Source organism: Aplysia californica, unplaced genomic scaffold (assembly GCF_000002075.1).
Source record: "Aplysia californica isolate F4 #8 unplaced genomic scaffold, AplCal3.0 scaffold00589, whole genome shotgun sequence".
Lineage (NCBI taxonomy): Eukaryota > Metazoa > Mollusca > Gastropoda > Aplysiida > Aplysiidae > Aplysia > Aplysia californica.
Genome location: NW_004797859.1, coordinates 118,649 through 132,065, shown reverse-complemented (window position 1 = coordinate 132,065; position 13,417 = coordinate 118,649). Strand labels below are relative to the sequence as shown.

The 13,417-nt window shown below is 40.4% G+C and overlaps 1 protein-coding gene across 1 annotated transcript in view; it reads right to left on the bottom strand.

Moving 5' to 3' along the window:
• The window catches only part of LOC101862893, a 25,370-nt gene continuing 11,953 nt past the window's right edge, over positions 1-13,417 (bottom strand). Inside the window, exons 5-11 of the mRNA XM_013087446.2 lie at positions 12,898-13,015; positions 11,723-11,745; positions 11,317-11,385; positions 8,390-8,449; positions 6,347-6,391; positions 4,334-4,375; positions 1-581 (exon numbers count right to left, since the gene is read on the bottom strand). Of these exons, the coding sequence (XP_012942900.1) occupies positions 442-581; positions 4,334-4,375; positions 6,347-6,391; positions 8,390-8,449; positions 11,317-11,385; positions 11,723-11,745; positions 12,898-13,015 (497 nt within the window). The 3' untranslated portion in view covers positions 1-441. The remainder of the gene's footprint in view (positions 582-4,333; positions 4,376-6,346; positions 6,392-8,389; positions 8,450-11,316; positions 11,386-11,722; positions 11,746-12,897; positions 13,016-13,417) is intronic.

Below are 13,417 nucleotides of genomic sequence, written 5' to 3'. Positions count from 1 at the left end.
TCTATCTTGTCTCTTATCCCTTTGTCTAGATGACCGTAATTGGAGCACCACGGATGATAGGGCAACCACTTTTCTCCAATGTTCTCTATTTCAAGCCTTTCAAAGGGCTTCACCTAACTTTAAACCTGTCCATTCCGTTATGTTGTCTTCACATCTTTTTCCTGTCTGCTCTTTATTCCTCCATCCTTGCACGGGGTCCTGTTGGATCATATTACCTTATAACCCAAAAGAAATGTGTAAAATCGGATGAGTGTTCGGCCCTCCCAATGAGTGGTGCCCGTTACAGAAGGGATCGGTCGGATCGGGATGGTGGTTTTTAGGCGAAGAAACGGGCGCGGTCGGCTAGTGGCACGATAGCCGCGTTGCACCCTCAATCTGGCTAGCAAACTGACCTGACCCGACGCTACCTTACCCGATTCCCCAATGGGCACCCCGTGTAACTCACCCATACCTGAGGATGGATAAGTAAGTAATTCTACCTGTGTCGAGAGCAGCTGGCTTCTCGGAGTTGCTGCCGCCGGCGTTGTCGCCCCTGATGACGCCCAGGACACCTCTGAAAGCTGACCAAACGTTCTTGTCTCCTGGAGCAGCGCGGGTTAGTGAAGGGAAATGTTAGTCACAACGAGGAGAGACAAAGATCGTGTATAACAAGATAGTTCACTCCTCTCTTTGATGAAGCAATTTAAAAAAGGGTTCACAAAATTCGTTGGGCCCTCCTCGAAAAAGTGCGGACTTTGCGAACAGAGTTACCCTACTTGTGTGAAAAATACAATAAAAGCGAGACTAACAAACTGTGCTATTCCTATTCTTCTTTTGGAGAAACGAAAGAGAGCTTCAAAACAAAGCTGCAGCGCCATCTGAACCAATGCTCGAACTTCCGTGGATACTTTTTTGCCCGAGTGAACTACTTTGTTATGTACGATCTTTGGAAGGGAGGGAGAAATATGGAGCACTGATGGAAAAAACCGATCCCTCATCAGTCCCGAAAGAAAGCGTGCTATACAAGAAAACCCGAAAAATGTTGCATGTGTATACAAAGCCACTCTAAGAATGTAAATTCAAGACGATATATTGGGACAGGAAGGGTATACAATTAAAGTGAAACATACTGAAGTAAAATAAGTTTTAACAAAAAAGCGGCATAAGTAATACAAAGATAAAAATGAAGATAACCGCATGTCTAATCTACAAAAGCGAGAAAAGAGGTACAAAGTTATAGCGAAGCAAAAAAGAAGAAGACATACTTCAAAACTTAAGTCCAAGGCGTCTACAGAAAGTTGTAGTAGAAGTCAAAATAATTATATATCTTACTGTATCACTGTGTGGAAACAAATTATTATTATTAGACAACTACCATGTAAACCTTCCAAGTTAAAAGCATGATTCTCATTGATATTGAAAGAACATCAATCTTTTTGAGTAAATGAAGTTAATATTGTAGATGAAATACTACCCTTTGAAAAGATTTACTCATATGTCTATAAGTACGATAAGCTCTCACTGAAAAAAAGAGAACGATTCTTCATGCTACAGGGTGATTCAAAAAGAATACGCCAAAATCAACACTGTGCACCGAGATATTATATTAAGGCGCGTTTGGAAGGAATTCTCTCATTTTGGCTTGATGTTGTCTGTGCTGACGGTGGTGGCCACATTGAGCGCTTGTAAAACAAGAAATAAAAACTTGAACTTATGAGCAATACATGTGTCCAAGCTACAGTTGGTTTTTTATATTGTCTTTCGGTTGTTGTTGTTTTCTGTATAGCTTGATGATTTTGGCCTATTCTTTTGTAATCACCTTGTATTTTGATAATAAGTTTAACAGATGTAGTTATAAAAGAACGTAAATAGTGGAAACTGTCTGATATATTATTCGATGGCAGCTTTATTATTACGTTGTTTGATACCAAGCGTTAGGACGCAAGTATATTCCTACATACTACTGACAACATCATAGTAGACTGAAGCGCAAAAAGAGCAATATAAAGCGATAGCTTGCTGTTGTTTGGTTTCTCTTCCTTTGCTTATCGTCGGCAATCTGTTCAACTGTACTAAGCTCATAAAGCAAAATTGGTGCAGGAGAGAGAGAGAAAAAATTTCATTTTTTTAACAATTGTACTTGCAATATGTACTTTACCTAGCTTTTTTGTGTTCAAAATTTAGAATTTGAATTTCCGAAAAAATATTTCTTGAGCATACGCAACTGATGCCACAGAATTTTTTTTTTTTTAATGCTATTTTTTACATTCAAAATTTGGGGCTTAGTACCTGTTAACAGCTAACCGAAGATATCCGCCTTTTTTCTCTATAACATGTGTCACCAAAACGATAGGCGGACTTTTGAAATGATCGTCAGAGAATGGGTGGGGAGAATGGGCCTGTGGACAACACCAATCATGCAGCAAGTGACACGTGTAGAAGCGAGCGAGAGGGCAGAAAGCTGAATAGGCCGAACTTATTTACACCTCTATAATGTACTTACTTTTGCTCATAGTCCTCTTTGTGGGTATGTTTGAGCTTTTGTTGTTTGTTTGTTTGTTTGTTTGTTTGTTTGTTTGTTTGTTTGTTTGTTTTTCAGAAAAAAGAGAAGACATAAAACAGTGAAAATCTGATTTTCTCAAACCACTACCACAATACTACCATTTACATTGAAAGAGAATGTGCTCTCAGGGAGCAACAGTTCTACAGTCAACATTTTAAACAATAATACAAATGAAGCTGAGCAGAACGGTAATTCATGTAACTGCATTTGTATAGCGCATATCCACGCTTTACAACATGCTCTATGTGCTTTACAACTATTAACAAATTGTTAACGGTTTTGGTAATTCTGTTTATTCTAAAACATTGACAGTTAACCAAACATATTTTTGTCTTGACAAACTCAAACATTTATAAAGTTAAGAACTATTCATTTGCTTCTGGTATTATGAAGTTTGTGAAACCGTAGTGGGCAAAAGAGAGGACAATTCTCTTCAAAACATTATTATTATCATTTTGTATTCAATTATCCTGGAGTTCGTTCGAGATCAATTCGACTTATGAATGATCTGTGGGTCAGATATTAATAAATCCTTCTGGCATTGAATAGAAGTATATTATTATCTAGACATATCTCTCTATTTTCATTACATTGTAATTTTGTGTAGAAGAAGTAGCATTTTATTCATACTCAAAGTTCAGTACTGAATTTCTCTCTCTCTCTCTCTCTCTCTCTCTCTCTCTCTCTCTCTCTCTCTCTCTCTCTTTCTTTCTTTCTCCACCAGTCCAGCAGCTCACACTATGAAAAATGTTCTAAAGTCAGAAATAATTGAGGTATCTATTATGCTTAACATGTTTTTAAAACTCTTATTTCGTTATTCAAACATAGGAAGAGTTAGCCATGAAAGAAGCGGCATGTAAATAACCTTGAGCCCATCTTGAGCTAAATTGACCTGTCTGCATAGACGAAAAGAGCCATACATTCCGTCATATAGATCAATATTTGTTTGTATTCCTAGACACTCTAGCAAAAGGTCTTATTTGTTCTTATTCTTAGTCGTCTACTTTTTTTTTTCAAGGTTTAAATCCTCGCTCCGACCCGTAGACAGTGTAATAGAGCGGGACTGGAGCTGTTTAAAGAAATATTTGGTCGCTTTTAAGGACAAGCGGATTTCAGAGGTTTCCAGAAATCTTCACCCACACCAAAATTATGTATTGCCCTACCTATATGAGAAGTTAGGTTTCATTGATATGTATATTTGTTTGGTTATAGAGAAAACCCTTCTTGTCTTTGAATGAAGCTGAACAAGGGTCCAAAAACTTTACCTTCGATTTTCTCAAAACAGCACTTTTCGGGATAGCCCCCCTGTGCTTAAACGCCACCAATAATTATTACCTAGAAAAGTTCTTGCCAACCTCGGCATTATCGCCTACTAGTGAGCAATAGTTTGGTAGTTTGGCTGGGCGGTGAGGATCACCCCGGTAATGACTGATGTGTGCTGGTCTATATCTCTCTTATCATATAGGGAGGGCGGGGGGGCGTTTTAAAACATTTTATCGTCTTAAAGATGGCAAAAGTGGGAGCAGGTTGTTGCTGGGTTTTTTAAGGGGGTTGACAAGCACTGGACTGGTCTGAAATAAGAAGAATCATCCACAAATCCACACAGGCCAACTTTGTGAGATGTGAAAACATAAAAAACACAACAGCAAAATAGGGAATTCGTCAAAAATGTTATTACCAACAAATCAAGATTACAACCCCAGTACAACCGACCCACAGAAAAGGGGGGGGGGGGTGGGGGGGGCGATAAACAACGAAAAACATATTCCGCGACAAGTTACTTTTCCTTACCTTGCCCAATGGACTGTCGACCTCCAGAAAACAATTGAGCAACTGAAATATAAACGAGCATTATTCAACAAAATTGTAATTTAGTTTTAATAATTTGCTTTCGTAAAAGTTTCAGAGACCTTGCAAAGCAAGACGTCGTGTAAGTACCGAATATTTGATTTGTTTGTTTGTTTTTGTAAAGTGTTTTACGGCGCTCGCAACTGCATAGGTCATATGAGCGCGCGGGACACTCCTAATATTTTCAGTTGGTAGGAAATTTTGAATTTTGCCTGGGTGGCGGCCGAAGCCTACACTTATCGATTTTAGACCACCAATGGATCTTTAACGTGCGCAACTTGCACACGGGCCCTCGGAGATTTTTCGCCCTTGTCCGAGAAGGCTAGGTGTAGATCTTTCCTACCAGAAGATCAGGGGTGTGGCAGAAAGACAGCAGTAAGAAGGAGCCAAGGAGTAGCAGTAGAAAGGCTGCAGAAAGAGTCAGGAGCCCAGAGGAGGGGGCAAAGGAGGGGAGGGGGTGGTGGCAGAAAGTGGAAATGAAAGCAGACAACAGAACATTGCTAGAGAGCAGGAAAGGAGGTGAAAGGAGACAATTTTAGAGAAGAAAATTTTTCGGTCGCTACCCGGATTCGAACCCGGGACCTTTGAATAAGAGGCCAACACCTTAACCTCTAGGCCACGAGAGCCCCCCGAATATTTGAGGCGTTACAAGAGAGAAACAAACACAAAAAAGAAGAAGGAGAGATAAGGACGATAGAATCTGATGTTGGATAGGACAGAAAGAACAAACCACACCAGAGCACCCGCCAACCACCCACTCACAAATGTGGTTTATAAGGAGATTGCTGAGAATTGCATGCTAAAAAAAGAAATTGAATGAGTCCGTAGTGGAATCTGGCACTCGTCAGTTTTTGGACATGTGGAGTTATTGGTATCCTTTTAAAGCTTGTTCATTTGCCTTACTTTCGATGAAGAAAAAAAATGTCCATTTACCTTGGATACAAGTCGAGATAATATTAGCGATTGAAGGAAGTGGGGGTTGTCTGGTTTCAGAGGTAAAATTAGGGACAAAATGACCGCCAACGTTTAGCTTTTTCTATTTCTTGAGAATTCGTAAAATTCACACCGTAATGTGTTCTTTAATGGACATAAAAGGTGTTGAGGCAAAAGACAAAAATTCCCAAACCTGAGATGAAAAAATGCCAGTTTCTTCACTTTCATAATTCTTACGAGCGACTGATTTCACCACGCTGCCTCATTTATAAAACCATAGATACCAGAACATGTGTTTCTCTCTTTAAAAAGAAAAAGTGTCGGAACCTTAGTTTGCAGTGGCCTTCGTGAATAGGCTTTTAGTTTCAGCTGATCACCCAACTTTTTAAAAAAAAGTTTTTAGTACGAGTTTTACGGCACTTGCAACACAATTAGATCATATAACTGACGCCACCCAACTTTTAGACCCAGAGCAATTTGATTGTATCTTGTAAACTCGCAGACAGACAAAAGTTAACGAGTTGTAGTTTGAGAGTGCCCTTCATTATTGGACATTTAAATTCAGATGGTCACCCATCTTGTAGACCCACATGCAAAGAATTTCCACAGCCTCTTGTTTTCTTGTTTTCATCCCGTTTTAACCGTGGACAAACCAAAGTGAACAAAACTACAAAACTGATCTAAGTATCAGACAAATAGAACCGGCGTCTACGGTACAACAGTTGAGCACTTCACAGTCGCACAAAGGAGACCCGTGTTCGGTTCCTGAGAAGGGAGATTTTTTACCGAGTGACTTTCTGCTGGGATGTATCCTTGTCAGTCCGGTTGGCCTTGACAGCTGGTTCGGAAGCCCGCCTCCTAAAAGAGCTAATATTGTTTCGATGAGCGTGTAAAAACACCTTCATTTGAAAATAAGGAGTTGATAGATTTGGCACTCATATGACTTTATGCAGATGCGAGCGCCGTAAAACCTCTAACTAAAATAAAGAGTTCACAGATAGATAGAGCGTGTTGTATACGTACATGGATTCGCCTGACCTTGCGCAGCACCGCCTCTACCAGCTCCCACTGGAAAGGAAAAACATCTCATATCAGAGCAAGTCGTGACCTCAGGGGGTCAAAGGTCACAGTAGATGGGACAGGCTACATGTATTGATATTATAGTTAAAGTGCATAGAGCTTGCGTTGAGCGGGCATACAAACTAAGCTATTTACTATTTATTATTAAGACACAGAAACAACCCCCCCCCCCGGCACTTACATGACCAAAATTGAGTCGATAGTGCCGTAAAACACCTACTCAATGAATGAATGAATCAATCAATCAACCCCCCCCCCCCCTCTCACTCGCCAGTAGCTGTTTCCGCTCACTACACTAAAGTGCCTACAACGGCGTCTGTGGTGCAGAGGTTAGGCCTTTTGCCCTGAGTTCAATTCCCGAGTAGGGAGAAGTAATTGCATCGAGTGTATCGGTCTTCTACTGATATGTTGTATAACTCTCAGCCCAAGTTGTCCCCGACAGGTAGAATAAATAAAAATAAAGTAAATTATATTTTTATTGATCCCAGGAGGGCAATTTGGTTTACAATGGCAAATATACATACTTACATAAATGCATATACATATATATACATGAATACAAAGCCTAATATTAATAAATAATTATTATTATTATAATTATTTATTATTATTATTATTATTATTATTATTATTATTATTATATACCTATACATACATGAATACATAGCCGGCCTAATATTACACCGATGCTGAACAGTTTCACAACCATGTCATTGCTTGTCGCCACAGGGCGTGCAGCACACAGGTTCTTTTTAGCTAGGACTGTCGTTTCTTGCTCAAGGACACTCCCAAGTGACCATCCATCTGATCCCCGTGTCACGGACACTTGTTTGACCCTACTCTTGTGTCAACATTAACTTCTCACTTCGCCTCTGGAGCCCCCAGTAGGATCGAAACCGGCCTCCGAAATCATCTAGATAGTGTAGACAGGGGCGAGAGATACACATACGTTTTTTAAAGACCTACCAACCATCCTCAAAAGTTCAAAGTCTTTTATCCTTTCAATACAACTATTTTGGGGATTTCAAAATAACCCAGTTTGTAACTGTTTCATTCGTATAAGCCTATTCATTTTAAAAAATATGAATGCGTAATACTGTATTACATAATGTAATCATATGTCGATGGCTGGGCGCAAGAAGTGACTAGATTTATATCCACTTTTGGTCGAAATGGAGTAATCCATACGGGTAGTGAGATTTTAAGCCGCTCTTTTGCCTATGTAAATATCTGATCCGTAGCTTGATTCGGTATCGAGATAAATAATATTAATGTTATTAATGTTGTTGTTTTTTTATCATGTTATAGAGATTTAAAAATTCGTCAAAATTTCTTATTTTACAGATACTGTGAAAAGTGGATATAGCACTTGCACTAAATTTTCAATATTTGCATTTGCGTTAGACCTGCATTAAAGCTTACAAACAAATCACAGACCACAGACACGAAGATGGACAGAGAAAGAAGCAGATTAACGTAACAGATAATGCTTTGTACATGACGTGACAACGTAGATCAGGCACGGACACACTGCGGCCCACGGGCCGGATCCTGTTCACGAGCAAATCCAGTCTGGCCCGCGGTGTGTTGACATCGTTGAATAATTTTTAAAATACTGTTCCTTTTAGAAATTAAAGTTAATAGTTTCCGACTGAGCTGGAAGCAACAGATCTAAAATTAATAATACTTCATCTCATGAAATGCCCTTTCGTGACATAATAAGCTTTTGTGTCAGTTTTAGTCTCACTTTTGAAGGCAGAGTCGGATGCCTGTCTCCATAATGATTTTAATTGTGTCAATGGGGACGTAGATATACCTACAATTTTTTAATCACTTTTGAGAGCAAGAGTATTTCAACCAATTTCACCCAACTACTTTTCCTGCTTAGGCCCAAAAGATAATACTATTTGAAATCGTTTAATCAAGCCCTCGTTTTCGAAACTGAAAACCTTTGCCCATGCCAGACTTGGCCTAGATGATACATACTGGAGTTTTGCTGGCCGCCGAATATTCTGGACTTGCCAAATCCTCGAAGCACGTCGGCAGCTGCAACAAGGTTAGTAAAACAAAACGCTGGCCAAAGCAAGTTATGTGACAGGACGAGACAGAGCGCTCACATATTATAGTTACCAAAGACCAAGTTCCTTTTTTTGATTCACCCTTTGTAGGTAGTTGGCGGGTGCTCTGGTGTGATTTTCTCCTTCTTTCCTATAAAACATGTATAGTCCATATTTCTCTTTCTTTTTTTTTCTTGGCGTGCGTTTGTGTGTGTTTGTGTGTGTATGTGTGTGTGTGTTTGTGTGAGTGTGTGTGTGTGTGTGTGTGTGTGTGTGTGTGTGTGTGTGTGTGTGTGTGTGTGTGTGTGTGTTACTCTCTCGTTACATCTCTAATCTTCGGTGGCTTAGTGGTTTATGACTTGCAACAGTAAGATCGTGGGTTCGAATCCTGTCATGGACCCGACGTTGTGTCCTTGGTACAAACACTTTACACGAATCTTCCCCACTTCACCCTGTCATAGACAGGAAAAGAAATTGTCAATATGTTTGTGTTTTAACGCCTGTAAAATGGCAGCTTGCACTGTATGCTTCCCAGGAAGTTGAGATTGTTTCAGAATGACATCAGGTCTGCTGGAGTAATAATATAGGTTGTAAAACGCACACAGAGCTTGGTTGGTGTTGAGCGGGACTTTGCGCTATACAAATGCTATCTATCTATCTATCATTATTATTACTTATTATGTGAGCTTATTGTCTTGCAATTGTCGTAAAACTTTTATTAAAAACTAACTCTTTGAGGACACAGTTCTGTTCATTCGACAATTCAATCTTGAAGACTCACTACTTAGCAGTACTTTTTTTTTTATAGCATAAATGCGTTATTCAGAAGGATTTTTTTCCATTCTCCTTTGTCTGAAAACATAAGTGCATGTAACATCATGCATACTTTGAAATGAGCAAATTTGTGTTTGGGATTTGTGTAAGATGTTTCGAAATGTACCTCGACATTGCCTTCCGTGTATTGATGAAAGAATATGTGTCCGCGACGTGATAAAGAGCAAAGCGAGATTGTACAGCTCGAGAAGCGAGTTTGATTATTTGAGTTTGTTTGGCAGGGTAAAAAAAAGAAGCATGTTAACTCAAAAAGCAGCCATCATTCAGAGGTTAGGTAAAAAAAAAGTAGACAGAAAGACAGACACAAAAGAGTGATAGTCAAAATATTCATCATACAAGGTACCAATGGTGTCTTCTAACTATACCCAAAGCAAAATTAAGCAGCCCATGCACTGATATCTAACACGATAAGCTGTAAGCAGAACAGCGGAATTGAAACAAAAAGACCAAGAAAGAAATCAAAGCAAAGCTCGCATTGCAATAAAACGAATCGAGGGTGATGGTGAGCGTATGTCAATGTCAGGAATAAAATGTATTTTGGTTGGGGGTTTTTTTTATTCAATAATTTTTATATCTATACGAGTTTCCGTAAATTAAGTGGTGTAATTCTCCAGTCACTATCCTGGAATTACAAAGTTCTATATGCCCACTACCCAGTTCCCAAAAAATTAACAAGAAAATTTCAGAGTTTCACAACATGTCAAGCTTCTCCGAATGCAATTCTTTGAATATCGTGATACAGACTCCCAAAAATCTTGTGATTTTGAAAGAACAGATAGAACATTTGGTTTATGACCTCATGGTCTTAGTAAATCAAAACGACCAAAACTGTCAGACAGAACTTTGTAATTGCGGTAGCGCAATGTTAACTGAGTAACTCAGATGATTATGTTACTGACGAGGCCCCCAGTGGCAAAACGAGGAACTAATTACAAATGTCTACTGTCTCCACCGATGTTTTGCCTTTTTTTATCTTCGAGCTGTCTACAACGATAATGATGATGATGATGATGATGATGATGATGATGATGATGATGATGATGATGATGATGATGATGATGATGATGATGATGATGATGCATCCAACAACCGAAGCTCAAAAGCGGCCCCTAATATCGCAACGAACATGCAGAGCACCATTTGAAGGCGTCTCTGTTGTGTAAACTTACGATGACCATTCGTTGCTGGAGAGCCTTGCTGGTTCATAAGACTCATTAATCCTGAGAGAGCGAATTTCCATTTCAGTGTGAAACGTACAGACGTCTTTTAGAACATATCATGTTATCGTCTGATCAAGTGTAGGGGAGTATGATTGTGTAGTGTGAGTTAATGATTTTTCGTTGGGGAAGGTAATCATTAAGTCTGTTCTCTCACAGCAAATCCCCCCCCACCCCACCCAACCTCCCAGGTTCCTCGCAAAAAAACAGTTATGACATTAACAGTAAAGTAAACATTTTTATAACCGTCAAAGCTTGTAGGCCTAGTAACAAATTACCGTAGAATGGTTATTGGAGAACTGATTATGAGTCGAACTTAAACACTATTATTGTTAACTTGTTCATTAATAGCATAATAATATGCGTATGACTGTGGTAGTTCTACTGTCTGTGAGTGTATCATACTATATAGGCTTACTGTGTGTGTGTGTGTGTGTGTGTGTGTGTGTGTGTGTGTGTGTGTGTGTGTGTGTGTGTGTGTGTGTGTGTGTGTTTGTGTGTGTGAGTGTTTATGATGTGTTCGGAAGAGAGGATGTATGGAAAAGTATTAAATAGCTGTATATGTGTGTCTGTATGTATGTGTGTTTCTGTGTGCCTGTCTGTGTGTCTGTGTGTGTGTGTGTGTGTGTGTGTGTGTGTGTGTGTGTGTGTGTGTGTGTGTGTGTGTGTGTGTGTGGCAAAATACCCAGTAAATGTCTTATCTTATTTTATTTTATCTTATCTTATCTTGTCTTATCCTGTCTATTTTATCTTTTCATACCTTGTTTCGACTTATCGTATCTCATCTTATCTTGTCAATCCTTACCTTGCCCAGATTGGAATTGCCTCATCATCTGTTCTCTCATCTGAATAGCTTTTTGCTCATACGTCATGGCTGAGGGGAGAGAGATATACAAGACAGAGATTTACATACATATAGATAGAATTCTCTCTCTCTCTCTCTCTCTCTCTTTTTTTAGGGGGGGGGCTCTGCTGATTTTATTTTTTTATTTGTTTTGTTTTGTTTTGTTGGGTTTTTTTACAATAAAACTGTACTTTGAAGGTTATAGCTTTACTTGTCTACACTCGCAACACACAATGGTTATATAAGTGGTGAAGATTTTGAGGCGTTACCAGATTATAGTAACATACAAAAGAAGGTGTAGACGAGATAAGGACAATAGATATTTGATTGAAAAGACGGAGCAAACCACACCACAGCACCCGCCAACCACTCACAAAGTTGTTGTAGCCTCTTCACAGAAAAAGAAATTGAGTTGCGCAAACTGCCAGTTATAGGGAGTTCGGTCAGATACTAGGCAATCACCTAGGTGAAGAAGAAGAAGAAGAAGAAGAAGAAGAAGAAGAAGAAGAAGAAGAAGAAGATGACGACGACGACGACGACGACGACGACGACGACGGTGACGATGACGAAACCAATACATCTACAGACGAGAATATTTCTCTAGCGAAATAGAAATGTTAGAAAGATAACTTGTGGCTTCTGCTGAGGCCGATGAGACCAGTTAGTGGCAGAGGAAGGTTTGCCACATTTGAATATTTAATAGCTCCACTCCCCCCTCTCCGCCCAGGTGGCTCTCGTGACCTTGAGGTTAAGGTGTTTGCCTCTCTTTCAAAGGTCCCGGGTTCGAATCCAGGAAGCGACGAATAAATTTTCTCCTTTCACCTCCTTTCCTGCTTTCTAGCAATGTTCAGTAGCCTGCTTTTGTCTCCACTTTCTGCCCTCCATCCCCGCATCTCCTTTGCCCCCTCCTCTGAGCTTCGGACTCTTTCTGCAGCCTTTCTACTGCTACTCATTGGCTCTTTCTTACTGCTGTCTTCGAGCTACACCCGTGATCTTTATGGTTGGAAAGATCTACACCCAGCCTTTTTCGAACAAAGGTGAAAAACCACGGAGGTCCCGTGCGCATGTTGCACACGGTAAAGATTCCTTGGTGGTCTAGAATCGTTATAAGAGTAGGTTCCGGCCGCCGCTCGGGCAAAATTCAAAATTTCCTACCAACTGAAAATGTTTAATGTGTCCCGCGTGCGCACATGAGCTTATGCAGTTGCGAGGGCCGTAAAACACTTACCAAAAAAATGGTTTTTTTAAAGCTTCCCTTCCATTTGTGGATGTGTGCAGCTTGCGGGATTCTCTCTAATACCCAGTGCCCATTGGGGGATCGACAATCCGATCGCCAACCTATCGCCCGATTCACGGTCTGAAAACAAAGGCGTTTATTTTTTAGGCTGCAGGTGGGGTGATCGGTTTGTGCTACGATGGTCGCTTTGAGCCCTCAGTCTTGCTAGCCCCGCCTAAAAAAAAAACCGAATTGAACCGAACCGAACCGATCCGATCGTGTCAATGGGCACCCCTTATAAGACTGTAGAAATCGGTTCAACTTACGAGAACTGAACAACTCCGATGTCGAAGTCTGGCGGTGTCCACTTGCACACGACCTTGGGTTTGGGAGTAGGGTCCACGTGAGTCACGCCAGTGATGGTACAGAGTCGTGTCGACCGACCTGTGGGTAAGAGGGAGGGGGGAGAAGGAGGAGGAGGAGGAGGAGGAGGAGGAGGAGAGGGTGTGGAAGGAAAGAGGAAGGGGGGATAGTTGGGAGGAGAGATGACGGAAAGGAGAAGGAGGGGGGTGGGGGAAGAGGCGGAGAGGCGAGGGGGGATATGGAAGGGAAGAGAGGGAGGGAGGGAATGGTGAGGGACGGGGAATGGACCGTAAAAGAGGAGGGATGAGAAGGGAAGGGAAAAAATGGGAGAGGGCGATGGAGGAGGAGGAGGAGGAAATAGAATTATATGTCTTGATTTTTATGAATTGCGAAACGTTTTACGACATATCGAAACGGTTCTTAAGAAACCTGATGTTTCGAGCCAACCTATCAATGTCTACATAGTTAGATAATAATAATAAT